This window comes from Piliocolobus tephrosceles, unplaced genomic scaffold (genome assembly GCF_002776525.5).
Source record: "Piliocolobus tephrosceles isolate RC106 unplaced genomic scaffold, ASM277652v3 unscaffolded_43567, whole genome shotgun sequence".
Taxonomy (NCBI): domain Eukaryota; kingdom Metazoa; phylum Chordata; class Mammalia; order Primates; family Cercopithecidae; genus Piliocolobus; species Piliocolobus tephrosceles.
In genome coordinates this window covers 1-16311 of record NW_022328273.1, presented here as the reverse complement: position 1 = coordinate 16311, position 16311 = coordinate 1, and the positions used below count along the sequence as shown (strand labels likewise).

Genomic DNA, 16311 nt, shown 5'->3' with positions numbered 1-16311 from the left:
TCTTTCTTTCTTTCTTTTCTTTCTTTCTTTCTTTCTCCATGCAGTCTCGCTCTGTCGCCCAGGCTGGAGTGCTGTGGTGCAATCTTGGCTCACTGCAAGCTCTGCCTCCTGGGTTCATGCCATTCTCCTGCTTCAGCCTCCCAAGTACCACCACGCCCGGCTAATTTTTTGTATTTTTTAGTAGAGACGGGGTTAGCCAGGATGGTCTCAATCTCCTGACTTCGTGATCCGCCCACCTCGGCCTCCCAAAGTACTGGGATTACAGGCATGAGCCACCGAACCCGGCCTCTCTTTCTTTCTTTCTTTCTTTCTTGCTTGCTTGCTTGCTTGCTTTCCTTTCAGACAGGGTGTCGCTCTGTCATTCAGGCTGGAGTGCAATAGTGCAATCATAGCTCATTGCAGCCCCCAATTCTTGGACTCAGGCAGTCCTCCTCCCTCAATCTCCTGAGTAGCTGGGAACCACAGGTGCACATCACCTGATGAATTTTTAATGTTTTACAGAGACAGGGTCTCACTACATTGCCCAGGCTGATCTCAAACTTGCAGCTTCAAGTGATTCTCCTACCTTGGCTTCCCAGAGTGCTGGGATTACAAATGTAAGCCAGTGTACCTGGCACAGACTAAGGTTTTAGAAAGTCCTTGTGTGCATGTGTTCAGGACCCTCGAAGAGTGTCGGGGCCAGGTGTGGTGGCTCACACCTGTACTCTCAGCACTTTCAGAGGCTGAAGTAGGAGAATCGCTAGAGGTCAGGAGTTCAAGACCAGCCTGGGCAACATAGTGAGACCCCATATCTACTAGAAATTTATTTTTTAAATTAGCTGGACATGGTGGCGTGCATCTGTAGTCCCAGCTATTCAGGAGGCTGAGGCGGGAGGATCACTTGAGCCCAGAAGGTTGAAGCTGCAGTGAGCTGTGATTGCACCACTGCGCTCCAGCCTGGGTGACAAAGTGAGACTTTGTCTCTTAAAAACAAAACAAACAAAAAAAGAGTATAGGGACCATGGAAACCCCAGATGGGAAGGGAGAGTAGAGGGAGCCTGAAATGGGCTTTGAGGTGGGATGCCGCCACAGACTGGGTAACTCGGGCGACTGTTTTTTCTGATCTGAACTCAAGTCTGCACAGTGAGTGTGGGAGAGGATACCAGAGCCTGTGATGTCTTCCCCCAGGCGGAGGCACGGTTCCTCCGGCATGGACTGGAGTCAGTTAACAAATATTAAAAAGCATTCACCGTGTGCTAGGCAGTGGGGTATAAGACCAGTGAGCTATGCTACAGTGGGGGAAAACGGTCATTGAATAAGTAAGTCAATAAGGGTCATTTCAATGCAATTGTTCTTGGGAAAACAAAATGGCACAATGTGACAGACAGAGGGTAACTTCGGCAGTGTGGAAGCCAGGATGGTGGCAGAAAGGCATTCTAAGGAGGTGACATCTGAATGAGATCTAAATGGTCAGGAGTGGCTGACTTTGTGGAGACCTAGGAGACGGGAGTTTCAGCCAAAGAGAGCAGCCAGTGCAAAGGCCCTGAGGCAGGAATATACTGCTGTGCCCAAGGACCATCGAGGAGGTCAGTTTTGCTGCAGTGAAACGAGAAGGGAGGAGGGGAAGTGAGAGGAGAGAAGAGGGCTGCCTTGTAGGAGGCTGGGTCTGTAGAGACCAAGGAAGCTTCTGGAATCAGTGACCTGGAGATGCCTCAAAGGATGGTATGAGGGGCCAGTTCCACCCACCACTCACTCCTCACCCTCAGGTCTTCTTTCTAATTCTCTCCACTCAGGGATCCATTGGATTTCCCGGGCCCCTGGGACCCATAGGAGAGAAAGGGAAGTCGGTGAGTCATGACCAGGGGTAAGGGAGAGGCGCGAACTTGTCTGAGGGAAACAGCATGTGTGGTTGTGTCTGATGATGGGTAGACCCTGAGTGTCTGTGTCTATGCCTGGAAGCACTTGTGTGCACACATGCTGTTGTATGCAATGCATGACACATGTAGGTGATTACACATGGTATTAACATGAATATGACTTTAAGTATGTGTATGTGTGTTTCATGTATCTTTCTTTTCTTTTTTTTTTTTTTTTGAGATGGAGTCTGCCTCTATCGCCCAGGCTAGAGTGCAGTGATGTGATCTCGGCCTCCCTGTTTCAAATGATTCCCTGCGTTAGCTTACCAAGTAGCTGGGACTACAGGCGCCCACCACCACGCCCGGCTAACTTTTTGTATTTTTTAGTAGAGACGGGGTTTCACTGTGTTAGCCAGGATGGTCTCCATCTCCTGACCTCGTGATCCGCCCGCCTCGGCCTCCCAGAGTGCTGAGATTACAGGCGTGAGCCACTGCACCTGGCCTCGTGTATCTTTCAATATAAATGAGACAGGGTTTGAACGCCGCAGCCTGCAGGCCTGTGCCTGGGTGAACAAGGGCATGAATCTGCATGCACTTTGCATGATGGTGGGCATGAATGTGTGCAAGAAGCTTGTACACATGCATGAAAGGACGTGTATACACATGTGTGTGTTTCCGTGCACACTGAGTGATGTGTACACAGGCATGTATTGTATTTGTGTTGTTATGTGTGTATTGTAACAGTGTTAATGAACATTGTATTTATATTCATGAGTGTATGTATACTGCTGTGCTTATCAGGACAAAGTCCTCAGCTGAATCTGGGCCTGCATATGTTGACAGTGTATATACATGTGTGCAAGAGATGCATTGCATGATGAGTTTTGTGTCATCTTCAGGCTGTGGATTGCCAAACGCATGCCATGATTGCATGCAATCATGTATGCATACTGCACAACTGTGATAAATACATGTCTCTGTGGCCAAAGATGCTTGCACGTTTGGACTCTGTAGATGCAATCATAGTTACAATTGTGTGTTTGAGATCTGTGTGGTTTTGAGTATAAGTTGTATTTGTGTGTATGTGTATGACTGAAAGGCTTGTGAATAAATGTGTGGCAGACAGCTTTCTGGGTATGTGATTGGGTGCCTTTTTGTGTTTGCATCATGCCTTTGCACCCTAATTCTCTTCTGCTTTCTCTCTTACAATTTATTTTCAGGGAAAGGCAGGACAGCCAGGCCTGGAAGGAGAGCGGGGACCACCAGTAAGAAAACAGAGAGTGCCCCCTACCCTGCTGGGACCTGGGGACAGGGCTGGGAAGGAAAGGTGGTGGAGAGGTCATCAGAGGGCAGGGAAAGGGTTTGGGTTATATCAATGTCCCTGGAGAGGGAGTCACAAGGGGAGGGCACCTGGAAGACTTGGTCTCATCTCCCAGGCTCCCCCACCCCCTCATATCTGATCTTTGCCTTTTTTTTGTTTAGGGCTCCCGTGGAGAGAGGGGGCAACCGGGTGCCACAGGGCAACCAGGCCCCAAGGTATGGGATGGGTGGGCAGTCAAGGCCCCCCATGCCTCAGGCTCAGCCAGTCCCTCCCAGTTCTTCCCAGTTGAGTTTGTTCTGGGGCCTGAGTCTCATTCACTCTGTCCTAGGGCGATGTGGGCCAGGACGGGGCCCCCGGGATCCCTGGAGAAAAGGTGAGAGTGTGTGTGTGTGTGTGTGTGAATGTGCATGTGTATGTGTGTCAGAGAGAGAGATTCTGAGTGGAGGACAAGCCCAAGACATGAAGAGACATTATCATGCAGTAGTAAGAGCACAGTTTAATTGGGTATGGTGGTGCACGCCTGTAGTCCCAGCTACTCTGGAGGCTGAGATGAGAGGATTGCTTGAGCCCAGGAGTTGGAAGCTGCTGTGATCTAATCACACCACTGCACTCCAGCTTGGGTGACAGAGCAAGACTCCATCTTTAAGAAAAGAAAAAAAGGAGCACAGCCTCTGAAGTCAGAGAGCCATGAGTTCAAGTGCTGGCTCTGCCATTCACCTACTGTGTGACCTTGGGCAAGTCACTTAACCTCTCTGTGCCTTAGTTTTCTCCTCTGTAAAATGGGAGTAACCTCAGTCTCCCAGCCGCAGTGGTGAATAAAATGACTGACTGTGCGGAGAATGCCCTGCCCGTGCCTGGCATGCAATAAGCACTCAATGTGTGCTAGATCCTGTTGTCATTATGTGGGGCTCAGGGAGTGGGCAAAGAGGGAGGAAGGATGAGACAATGACTTCCGGTTCCATTTCAGGGCCTCCCTGGTCTGCAAGGCCCTCCAGGATTCCCTGGGCCAAAGGGCCCCCCTGTGAGTGAGGTCACCCTCATTGGGGGTTGGGTGGGTGGAGGATATGGGAAGGGATGAAGCCCTGTATCTGTGCCCCAACTCTTTCCCACCTCATCCGCAGGGTCACCAAGGTAAAGATGGGCGACCAGGGCACCCTGGACAGAGAGGAGAATTGGTGAGTAACCCCTCAACCTTTGATTCCTGATCCTTTTTTCTTGTGTGTGTGTGTGTGTGTGTGTGTGTTTTGTTTTTTTGTTTTGTTTTGTTTTTGAGACACAGTCTCACTCTGTCACCCAGGCTAGAGTGCAGTGGGGCGATCTTGGCTCACTGCAACCTTTGCCTCCCGAGTTCAAGCAATTCTCCTGCCTCAGCCTCCTGAGTGGGACTACAGGCGCGTGCCACCGTGCCTGGCTAATTTTTGTATTTTTAGTAGAGACGGGGCTTCATCATATTGGCCAGGCTGGTCTCAAACTCTTGGCTTCGAGTGACCCACCCGTCTCTGCCTCCCAAAGTGCTGTGATTACAGGCGTGAGCCACCGCACCAGTGGCCAGATTGCTGATCCTATCAGGTCTTCCCTGTCTCCCCGTCCCCCATCCCTTCCCCCATGTAACACCCCCCACCCCCATTTAATTTTTCTCTCTAGGGTTTCCAAGGTCAGACAGGCCCGCCTGGACCAGCTGGTGTCTTAGGCCCTCAGGTCAGAATGGACTCCATAAACCTCCCTTGTTTTGTACCAGTTGGGGGATACTTAGGGGAAGGCTGGACTCCTAAGCGACTCCCCTGGGCCACCCCAACTCAAGAGGAACCTTCTTCCTCACCAGGGAAAGACAGGAGAAGTGGGACCTCTGGGTGAAAGGGGGCCTCCAGGCCCCCCTGGACCTCCTGGTGAACAAGGTCTTCCTGGCCTGGAAGGCAGAGAGGGGGCGAAGGTGAGACACTGTCCATTAGAGGTCTTGGTTGAACATCCAAGATCAACCAAAGGCTCGGAATCAGTCTCATGGGGGAGGGGCCCTGAGTCACAGACTGGACGGAGACATCCCCTCCCTGGAGCTTGACTTCCCTCCTCTGCACTCCTGCAGGGGGAGCTGGGACCACCAGGACCCCTTGGGAAGGAAGGGCCAGCTGGACTCAGGGGCTTTCCCGGCCCCAAGGGGGGCCCTGGGGACCCGGTGAGTATCTTTGGAGACCCTCCTGCATGTCCCTTAGAGAAGGAAAGGATGGGGGGGTCGGGGGAGGGATGGGGGAATGGCATTTGGGGTGTGGGAAGTGATGAAAGCAAAAAAATGCTGGAGGGAACTGGAGAAGGCTGATCCCTCAAAGCTCAGTGTCCAGTCCCAGGAGAGAGGTGGGGACTGTGAGCTCCCCACAGAGGAAGACAGGACTTGGGGACACCCTTGGGAGTCTCTTGACTGTGAATTATCTCCTACTTCAGGGACCTACTGGCTTGAAGGGTGATAAGGGCCCCCCGGGGCCTGTGGGGGCCAATGTAAGTATAACCCCCTGTGCTGGGTGGGGGCAGGGTGGAGGGAACTCAAGGTGTCTTGGAAGCTTGACATTGTCATGATAAAACCCATGATGGAGGCCAAGGCAGGCGAATCCCTTGAGGCCAGGAGTTCGAGATCAACCTGACCAACACGGTGAAACCCTGTCTCTACTAAAAATACAAAAATCAGCCAGGCATGGCGGTGAATGCCTGTAATCCCAGGTACTCTAGAGGCTGAGGCAGGAGAATCACTTGAACCTGGGAGGTGGAGGTTGCAGTGGGCCAACGTCAGTTCTGTTGCTCACTGGCTGGGCTGTTGTATTCCTTGGCAAGCCTCAGTTTCCTTGTCTGTAAAATAGCCATGATGAGAAGCCTCATCTCATGTATGATCACAAACCTCCTTGAGATCATTTATCCAACAAATACTTACCTGTGTGTTGGCCACCAACATATAAAAACCCCTTTTCTTGGGCCAGGTGTGGTGGCTCATGCCTGTCATCCTAGGTCTCTGGGAGGCTGAGGCTGGAGGATTGCTTGAGCCCAGGAGTTTGAGACCAACCTGGGCAACATAGCCAGGCCCTGTCTCTACAAATGTATATATATATACCCCACCAGGAGGACTTTGGCTTTTGTTCTAAGTGAGATGGGAGCCATGGAGGGTTCTTGAGCAGGGGAGGAATGTGCCCAGCCCCTCAAGTGCTCACAGGCACCCTCTGGCCGCTGCAGGAAGGGAACAGGTTAGATATAATCCTGGTAACCACAGAACTCAGTGCCTAGTGGCTTGAAAATCCTCCGTAAAGGAGAGCTACTACTGGTATTATTCCTGATTCGTCTCCCTGTTTTCAGGGATCCCCTGGTGAGCGGGGTCCTGTGGGCCCAGCAGGAGGCATTGGACTTCCTGGCCAAAGTGGCAGCCAAGGCCCTGTTGGCCCTGCAGGCGAGAAGGGGTCCCCGGTAAGTGACTTGCCCATCCCATTCTTAGGGCCTCCTCAGGGTCTGGCCCTGCCACACCCCAGGACATGGCTCCTGCAGGACATTCTTGCTCTGACATCCCCCTTTCCATTTCCCACAACAGGGAGAACGTGGTCCCCCTGGCCCCACCGGCAAAGATGGGATCCCAGGGCCCCTGGGGCCTCTGGGACCCCCTGGAGCTGCTGGGCCTTCTGGCGAGGAAGGGGACAAGGTGAGGAGTTCACAGAGAGGAAGGGTCCAGGGGAGGATGGGGGTGAATGGAAGCTGGGTCTTCATCCCATTTCCTCTGCAGGGAGATGTGGGTGCCCCTGGACACAAGGGGAGTAAAGGCGATAAAGGAGATGCGGTGAGTGGAGATCCGCAGTGAGGCGGGGTGGGGTGGGTAGCAGAAGAGAGAGGAGGCCAGGGATGTAGAGATCATTCTTCATGGGGTAGGAGAGGCCATGGAGTTTTCTGCCTTCTAGGGTACCATCTTGATACCTACATGCAACAGAAGGTACTTGAGCTGCCTGGCGCAATGGGTCCACAGAACCCAAATGCGGAGAGGATAGGGATAGCTGGGGCTCCCAAAGAACTGGAAAGGCACTGGGGTGCGGGTAACCTCCTTCTCCATTCTTAGTGACATGTCCTTCCCTCTGCCCGTGACTCTGCATGGCAGGCACTGAGGCATCTGATACCCAACTAACATCTGATACCCCGCAAACATCAGACCCAGTGTCTTGTATCATTGAGCCAGCTTCGTCCCTGGGTCTTGGTGGAACTTGTGAGGAAAGGTCCTGATGGCCAGGGCTTGGCTTAGGACAGATGTTTGTCTGATCCCGTCAGTCGGTGGCTGAGAAGACAGGATTTGGGGGGATGTAGCTGTTGCTCCCTGGTAGGGAATGTGGGTTGGGAGGCAGTGATTGATAGCTCCAGTGCCCTCTCTAATCTTAAACCTGAGGGAATTTTTTGATTCCGTTTCCCGTTCTCCCAGGGCCCACCTGGACAACCAGGGATACGGGGTCCTGCAGGACACCCAGGTCCCCCGGTGAGTGCCCCCAGCTTTGCAGTCCTTCTCTGGATCCTTGATGGGAGGGATAGTGGGAGCAAATGACAGTGGAAGCACACTGACTCAATCCAAACCTCAAACCCAACCCTGGTCCTCCCTCAGTACTGACACCCAATGTGAACTCAATCCAAGAATCGGAGTCAATCCTAATCCAACCATGTCATCCCTTCAATACCAACACTCTGTATGAACTCACCCTCAGAATCTTATTCAATCTCAACCCAACCATGTCTTCCCCTCAATATCAACACCCAGTATGAACCCAACCCCAGATTCGGAGTCAACCCCAACCCAACCATGTCTTCTTCTCAATACCGACACCCAATGTGAACTTAACCCCAGAATTTGGCACAATCTCAACCCAACCACGTCTTCCCCTCAGTGTCAACAGTCAATGTGAACTCAACCCCAGAATCTGGCCCAATCCCAACCCAACCATGTCTTTCCCTCAATACTAACACCCAATATGAACTCACCCCCAGAATTTGGCTCAATCCCAACTCCAACCATGTCTTCCCCTCAATGCCAACACCCAATACGTACTCACCCCCAGAATCTGAGTAAATCTCAACCCAACCATGTCTTCCCCTCAATACCAGCACCCAATATGAACTTGACCCCAGAATCAGAGTCAGTTCCAACCCAACAATGTCTTCCTCTCAATGCCAACACCCAATGTGAACTCAACCCCAGAATCTGGCCTAATCCCAACCCAGCCATGTCTTCCCCTCAGTGACAACACCCAATGTAAACTCAACCTCAGAATTTGATTCAATCCCTGCCCAACCATGTCTTCCCCTCAATACCAACACCCAATATGGACTCAACCCCAGAATCTGGTTCAATCCTCATCCTCAACCTTGATCTGCCCCTCTATATCGATGTTCAATATATACTCAGCCCTAAAATTGAACTAAATTCCATCCTAAACCCAGCTCTGAACCCCATTTCAGCCCCAGTCTCAACTCTGCTCATGACCTTAACCTCAGTCCTACTCAAACCTTATCTTCAGCCAGACACGGTGACTCATGCCTGTAATCCCAGTACTTTGGGAGGCCAAGGCAGGTGGATCACCTGAGGTCAGAAGTTCAAGATCATCCTGGCCAAAACGATGAAACCCCATCTCTACTAAAAATACAAAAAAACTTACCCGGGCATGGTGGCGGGCCCCTGTGATCCCAGCTACTTGGGAGACTGTGCCAGGAGAATTGCTTGAACCCCGGAGGTAGAGGTTGCAGTGAGTCAAGATGGCACCACTGCACTCCAGCCTGTGTGACAGAGGGAGACTCCGTCTCAAAAAAGGAAAAGAAAAAAAGAGAGAGAGAGAGAGAGAGAAAGCCAGGCACGGTGGCACCCGGTTGTAATCCCAGCTACTCAGGAGCCTGAAGCAGGAGAATTGCTTGAACCAGGGAGGCAGAGGTTGCAGTGAGCAGAGATCTCGCCACTGCACTCCAGCCTGGGTGACAGAGTGAGACTCCTCAAAACAAAACAAAGCAAAGCAAGGCAGAACAAACAAAAACAAACAAACAAAAATGACCAACCAAACAAAAGCCTTATCTTCCAATCTCTTAACCAAGCCCTGACCCAGACCTGTCCTTTTGTGTTTATTTATTACCATACAATAGGAACATATGGCCCTATCCTTAACCCCAACTCTGACCCACTCTTCCAATACTGACCCCAGACCTGAACTCAAACTTTGAATACGACCCTGGCTCCAACCTCAAACCCAACCCTAAATTCCATCTGAACCCCATATGAACCCTGCCCATGACCTGAACCTCAACGGCAAATCTGACTCACTGTTTAACACTTTGACTCAACCCTTGACTTCATTCCCAAGCCCTGTTCCTTAACCTGGACCCCAATTCCAACTCAACCCTGACCCTCCCTAAACTTAATCTGAATCCTGACTCCAACCCTTAACCTCAGTCTTGACCCTTGAGACTCAATCTGCCCTAATCCCTGACCCAGACCTTAAATGTGCCCGGGTTTGTATTCTCCGTCAGGGAGCAGACGGGGCTCAGGGGCGCCGGGGACCCCCAGGCCTCTTTGGGCAGAAAGGAGATGATGGAGTCAGAGGCTTTGTGGGGGTGATTGGCCCTCCTGGACTACAGGTGGGTATCTGGGTTTGGGGGTGGCACCTCTGGTTCTGCCTACCTGGTGCCCCAATCTTGGTTCTTTGTACCACAGGGGCTGCCAGGCCCTCCCGGAGAGAAAGGGGAGGTCGGAGACGTCGGGTCCATGGTATGCGCTCCCAGAGGAAGGTGGGAGCGGGAGGGTGGTGGCTTTATAGGGTGGGGGCAGGCATTAGATTCATTTGAGGGACATTGTCATTTTAAGGGCCCTGAGGGTCACCAGCATCGAGAGTGGTATCTGTGGTCACTGTGGCCTTTTGGGCGGGATGGGCTCTATGGTCACTGGATACTAATGCTGACCTTCCACAGGGTCCCCATGGAGCTCCAGGTCCTCGGGGTCCCCAAGGTCCCAGTGGATCAGAGGTGAGAACTCTTGGGGGGCCAGCATGGCTCAGAAATGGGGACACCCATTTCCTAAGAAGAGGATGTTGGGATTCCACTGTCCCACTCCTACCTCTTGCTGTCTCTCCAGGGCACTCCAGGACTGCCCGGAGGAGTTGGTCAGCCAGGCGCTGTAGGTGAGAAGGTGAGTGAGGGAAGGCAGGGGCTGCACGGGGGGAAGAGAGAAATCTAGTCCTATTGGGCAGGGACATTCTGGGGAGCCCCTCCTTGTCTGCTAGGATTGGACCTTTCCCCACTCTCACTTTGCCTCCTGCAGGGTGAGCCAGGGGAGGCTGGAGACCCAGGGCCTCCGGGAGCCCCAGGCATCCCGGTGAGTGACTGTGTGATGTGGTCCCTGCACCCAACTCAGGGAACCCCTGACCCCTGGGCATCTTGGGCCACTTTGACCTCTGGGCAGTCCAAGGCCATCCACTTACCCCGGTCCTGTGGCCATCCCTGATTACCTTGAGGAAGGACACTTGGAAGGTCTCAGATAGGGCTGCTATGTACAGTTCTGTAGGTTGCACACTACACAAGACTGCATGGCCCAGGAGATAGGTGAGGGCTCAAATCTGAGTCATGAGTCCTGACTTGGGGATGAGTTGCCCACAGGGAGCCCCTCTTCTAATTCGCTCAAGAGCAGCACATGGGCTAGGCCGACCTTGCACGTGACCAGTGGGCACCTAGACCGTCCAGATCTTTCACTGTCATAAGTCCCAGCTCCTTCTGACCTTTGACCCTTGGACAACCTAGGCTACTCTGAACCCTGACCCCAGAAAAGTCCCAGACCACCCCAATGCCTGAATCCAAGTATGCCAATCCTTGATGCCTGGAGAGTCCAGACCACTCTGACCTCTGCCCTCTTCTGTAAAGGGGCCCAAGGGAGACACTGGTGAAAAGGGGGACTCAGGCCCATCTGGAGCTGCTGGACCCCCAGGCAAGAAAGGTCCCCCTGGAGAGGATGGAGCCAAAGGGAACGTGGTGAGTCCTGGGGGGAAGTGGGGGCAGACATGGGAGGGGGCACTTTGAGTGTACTTGAAGTCCTCCCAAACTTTTTTTTGAGATGGAGTCTTGCTCTGTCACCAGGCTGGAGTGCAGTGGCATGATCTCAGCTCACTGCACCCTCTGCCTTCCGGGTTCAAGTGATTCTTCTGCCTCAGCCTCCCGAGTAGCTGGGACTACAGGCACGCACCACCACACCCGCCTAATTTTTGTATTTTTAGTAAAGACGGATTTTCGCCATGTTGGCCAGGATAGTCTCAATCTCCTGACCTCGTGATCTGCCTGCCTCGGCCTCCCAAAGTGCTGGGATTACAGGCGTGAGCTACCACACCCGGCCGAAGCTCTCCCAAACTTCTAGCCAGGGATTGCATCCTCTAATTTACTGATCTCATGAGCAACCCCCAGAACATGGATGAATGAATTAACGGGTGGATGGATGGATGAATGAATGAGTGGATGAATGGATGAATGAGTGAATTAATGAATGGACAAGTGAATAACTCAGTGGATGGATGAATACGTGAGTGAATAAATGGATAAACAAATGCGTGAATGAATGGATGAACGAGTGAATGAATGGGTGGATGAGTGAATTTAATTAATGGAAAAATGAATAAATCAGTGGACATATGAATATGTGAATGAATACATGTGTACGAATAAATGAGTGAATGAATGCATGAATGAGTAAATTAATGGATGAATAAGTAAATTAATAGATGCATGAATGTGAATGAATGGATGAATGAATGAGTGACCAAATGGACAAACGAGTAAGTGAATGAGTGAATGGATGCATGAATGAATGGATAGATCCACAAGTGAACAAATGACTGAAGAGATGAATATGAATGAATGGATAGATCCATAGGTGAACAAAATGACTGAAGAGATGAGTGAATGAATGGATGGATGGATGGATGAGTGAATTAGTGAATAAATATGTGAATGAAACATAAACGTACAGTGGTTATACATCATTGAATGGCATGAAAGTTGATTTCACAGCGGATCATTCTAACGTTGTTGTAAAGGTTAAGGTTGAATTGGGTCAGATTTGGGGTGGATGTGGGATTTGGCCTTGAGGCGAAGGTTGAGGCCCTTCCTCCACCACAGTAGGGTTTGGGGTGGGTGGAGGTCAGGAAGGGGTTTAGCATCTGTGGGACCTTGACTTGAATCGCATTGTTTGGAGTGTTTCTTCTCTGAGTGTGTGAATGGATGGATGGATGGATGGATGGATGGATGGATGGATGGACGGATGGATAGATGGATGGATGAATGGATGGATGGATAGATGAATGGATGGATGGATGGATGGATGGATGGATGGATGGATGGATGGATGAATGGATGGATGGATGGATGGATGGATGGATGGATGGATGGATGGATGGATGGATGGATGGATGGATGGATGGATGGATGGATGAATGGTTGGATGAATGAATGAATAGACAAATTAATGGCCAGTTTTCTCTGTGAGACCCGAGCTGGGAGGCTGTGAGGAGGCTGCAGTGAGATCATGCATGCAGCATTCCTAGCTCAGTGCCTGCACTCATGAAACACGAGAATGTTCGCTCTACCAAGCCAGGATTTTATGTTTTGTTCACTAATGTGTCCCCAGAAACCAAATTGTTCCTGGATACAGTTGATCTGTTCCATAAATGCATGATTGCTCCACAATTCAGAGATGTGATTATTAATCATTCTGTGTTCCAGGGCCCCACGGGGCTCCCCGGAGATCTAGGGCCCCCAGGAGACCCTGGAGTTTCAGTGAGTGTGACCCCCTCCCCAATCCTGGCATATTTCCTAATTCTGTCCCCGTTTCCCCACCCCCACAGACCTGGACCCTGACAGTGGAACCAATAACCTTCTTTTGCCCCCCAGCCCACCCCATTTCTCACGTACCCTCATCACCCCTCACAACTCTGTCTTCCCCCTATGCAGGGCATAGATGGTTCCCCAGGGGAGAAGGGAGACCCTGGTGATGTTGGGGGACCGGTGAGTGGGAAAACAGAGGGTGTGGTGCTGAGAGTGGGGGTTGGGGAGCTAATGAGTGAGTGAATTGGGGGGCAGGGGAGTGAGCTAGTGGGGTACCCAAGGTCCCTGCAGGTGCTCCCACTTCATCTCTCTGGGGACCCCCAGGAATGTGAGCAGCTTGAGGCAGTAGGTGGGAGGTGGGAGTGCCTGCTGCTCGGGTGATGCTTGGGGAAGGCTGTCCTCTGGTCCTAGGCGTCCTAAAACAGTCAGGCTCAAACGTTAGCTGAGACCAAAAGTGGTGTCCTTGTCTCCTTCAGGGTCCGCCTGGAGCTTCTGGGGAACCTGGCGCCCCCGGGCCCCCTGGCAAGAGGGTGAGTGATAAGCCACCTCCTGAATCCTCGGCTTACCTACAGTCCCCACTCACCTTACAGACCCCATTGATCCCACAGCCCCCAACTCACCCACAGCCCCCAATTCACCCCACAGACTCCACTCACTCCACAGCCCCCACTCCCCCACAGCCCCCCCCCACCCCCCCCACAGTCCTCACCCCACAGACCCCACTCACCCCACAGTCCTCACTCACCCCACAGCCCCCACTCACCCACAGACCCCACTCACCCAGACCTCATTCACCCCACAGACCCACTCACCCCTCAGACCCCACTCACCTTACAGACCCCCACTCACCTATAGCCCCCCACTCACCCCTCAGACCCTGAGTCAGCCCCTAGACCCCGCTCATTGTCTTTCCCTTCTCAGGGTCCTTCAGGCCCCATGGGTCGAGAAGGCAGAGAAGGGGAGAAAGGTGCCAAGGTGAGTCCCCTGACAAGGGGAAGGGTCCCTGCACTACTCTAGGCCAACAGTGGGGCCATCAGGAGAAGGTGGACCTGTGACCACCCCAGGCACCCACTCCCTCCAGATCCCAGATGCTTCTTGGCAGGAGGCAGGAACCCCCTGACTCTGGCCCACTCCCTTGCCTGTGTCCATTTCAGGGGGAACCAGGTCCTGACGGGCCCCCAGGGAGGACGGGTCCAATGGGGGCTCGAGGGCCCCCTGGACGTGTGGGGCCTGAGGGTCTTCGAGGGATCCCCGGCCCTGTGGTGAGTGGAGCGGGGCAGGGGCGCGACAGGGTGTGTCCAGCCCCTTTCTGCCTGCTCCCAGCTTGTGATCCCATCACCATTTGGAGGGGCTGCCCCTGGTGCATGGTGGGGGGTCCACACTGGGTTCTGACAGGGTGCAGCCCACCCCATGTTCTATTCCATCCTCAGGGTGAACCAGGCCTCCTGGGAGCCCCTGGACAGATGGGCCCTCCCGGCCCCCTGGTAAGAGACTTGTTCATCCCTGAGGCCCTGGCTCTGAGGACCACTCTGGGCACCTAGTGACCACCTAGTGAGCATCGGTGCAGGATGACCCTCACTGACCGTCCATCTGAGTGTCCACACTGCTCGTCTCTACTAACCATCTGATCTGACCTTCCACCTTGATGATCTACACTGCCCATCTCTATAACCCTCTGCCCTAACCTTCCACCTTGATGGTCTACACTGCCCATCTCTATAACCCTCTGCCCTAATCTTCCACCTTGATGGTCTACACTGCCCACCTCTACTAACCCTCTGCTCTGACCCTCCACTTTGATGGTCTACACTGATCACCCAGGCTGACCTTGGCCACTGACCACTCACGTTGTCCATCCTCCAATCAACCCCTCATTAGCTCTCATCATTCCACCTTGGTGGCCTACACTGACCATCCCTTGACCCCCATCCCTGGTAATTCCCGTTTGAAATCTGCATAATTTCCCATTTGACCATCCCCCAACCACCCACACAGACCTCGAGAGTTCACATTTGAGAATCCCTGACTGACCCTTGCTCTTCTCCCAGGGGCCCTCTGGCCTCCCAGGGCTGAAGGGAGATGCTGGCCCCAAGGGGGAAAAGGTAAGGACATCATTCCATTATTTTCTTCCCCATCTCCTCCCCTCTTTCCCTCTGTCCCTGGCCAGGGGGCTGGGAGATTGGCACATCTTCCGCTCCCAAACTCATCACCCTAAGGCTCCAGGAGAAAAACCTCCCTGAATAGTCCCATGTCCTCCCCTGTCTATGCCTCTTTTGTCCTCCAGGGCCACATTGGATTGATCGGTCTCATTGGCCCCCCGGGGGAAGCCGGTGAGAAAGGAGATCAGGGGTTGCCAGGTGTGCAGGGACCCCCTGGTCCCAAGGGAGATCCTGTGAGTGTCCTGACCTCAGTGGGAAGAATATGTTTGAAGGAGGGGATGGGTTGAGAGACTGTGGGTGTGGGGTCTAAGAAACATGGGTCTGGATTAGTGAGGGTGTGTCTAGGGAAAATAGGGGGCTCTATCTCAGAACTGGCAAGTTGGAGGCTGTGTCTGAGGTTTGGGGTCTCTCTGTGGGGGAATTGGAGGCTTGTCTAGGGTTCCGGGTCTTCCTTTGGTGGGACTGAAGGCTTGTCTGGCGATCTGTCAGGGCAGTAGGGTGTACCCCACCAATTCTGACCCTGATGTCCTTTCCCTAGGGCCCCCCTGGTCCCATTGGCTCTCTGGGCCACCCTGGTCCTCCAGGTGTGGCGGTGAGTATGAAGCGAATCTTTTGTGGGATGAGGTCACTATGGCGGGCCAGCCAGGACCTCAGCTCTTCCTTTCTGTACCCTACAGGGCCCCCTGGGACAGAAAGGCTCAAAGGGGTCTCCGGTGAGTACACCCTGCTTCCGTGGGCTTACATACGCCAGCTTCCCATCCCCTCCGCTCTACCAGAGCCCTCCACGCCTCTGCCTTCATTTAGTTATTTATTCATGCAATCGTGCCTTTGACAAATATTTATTCAACACCTACTGTTGTATTTCATCAGATCCAAAATGCCATCAATTATAAGACGTACCATTATTTTACAAACTGCTAGGAAAGTAAACAGTTCTGCCAAGTAAACTATGACTTGCCAAAAGATGCTAAGAAGCTGATTTCAGAGACGTTAAAACATGAAAAGAAAATTTGGGTCTGATGCTTAATGCTGAAAACTTCATGTCCCTTCCCCAAGGCTGTATGTGTGTGAGTGTGTGTGTGCGTGTGTGTGTGAGTATGTGCGTGAGTGTGCGTGAGTGTGTGCGTGTGTGTGAGTGTGCGTGAGTGTG

The 16311-nt window shown here is 52.7% G+C and overlaps 1 protein-coding gene across 1 annotated transcript in view; it reads left to right on the top strand.

Annotated features, from left to right (window-relative positions):
• The window catches only part of LOC113224071 (collagen alpha-3(V) chain-like), a gene marked incomplete at its 3' end in the record, with an annotated part of 30610 nt that extends 14627 nt beyond the window's left edge, over positions 1-15983 (top strand). The window contains exons 24-53 of the mRNA XM_026453362.1: positions 1773-1826; positions 3056-3100; positions 3318-3371; positions 3485-3529; positions 4124-4177; positions 4278-4331; positions 4801-4854; positions 4979-5086; positions 5237-5326; positions 5590-5643; positions 6487-6594; positions 6716-6823; positions 6905-6958; positions 7586-7639; positions 9670-9777; positions 9854-9907; positions 10108-10161; positions 10271-10324; positions 10457-10510; positions 11053-11160; positions 12901-12954; positions 13129-13182; positions 13479-13532; positions 13924-13977; positions 14157-14264; positions 14433-14486; positions 15051-15104; positions 15287-15394; positions 15700-15753; positions 15839-15983. Of these exons, the coding sequence (XP_026309147.1) occupies positions 1773-1826; positions 3056-3100; positions 3318-3371; positions 3485-3529; positions 4124-4177; positions 4278-4331; positions 4801-4854; positions 4979-5086; positions 5237-5326; positions 5590-5643; positions 6487-6594; positions 6716-6823; positions 6905-6958; positions 7586-7639; positions 9670-9777; positions 9854-9907; positions 10108-10161; positions 10271-10324; positions 10457-10510; positions 11053-11160; positions 12901-12954; positions 13129-13182; positions 13479-13532; positions 13924-13977; positions 14157-14264; positions 14433-14486; positions 15051-15104; positions 15287-15394; positions 15700-15753; positions 15839-15983 (2107 nt within the window). The remainder of the gene's footprint in view (positions 1-1772; positions 1827-3055; positions 3101-3317; positions 3372-3484; positions 3530-4123; positions 4178-4277; positions 4332-4800; positions 4855-4978; positions 5087-5236; positions 5327-5589; positions 5644-6486; positions 6595-6715; positions 6824-6904; positions 6959-7585; positions 7640-9669; positions 9778-9853; positions 9908-10107; positions 10162-10270; positions 10325-10456; positions 10511-11052; positions 11161-12900; positions 12955-13128; positions 13183-13478; positions 13533-13923; positions 13978-14156; positions 14265-14432; positions 14487-15050; positions 15105-15286; positions 15395-15699; positions 15754-15838) is intronic.
• Between the last annotated feature and the right edge of the window lie 328 nt (positions 15984-16311).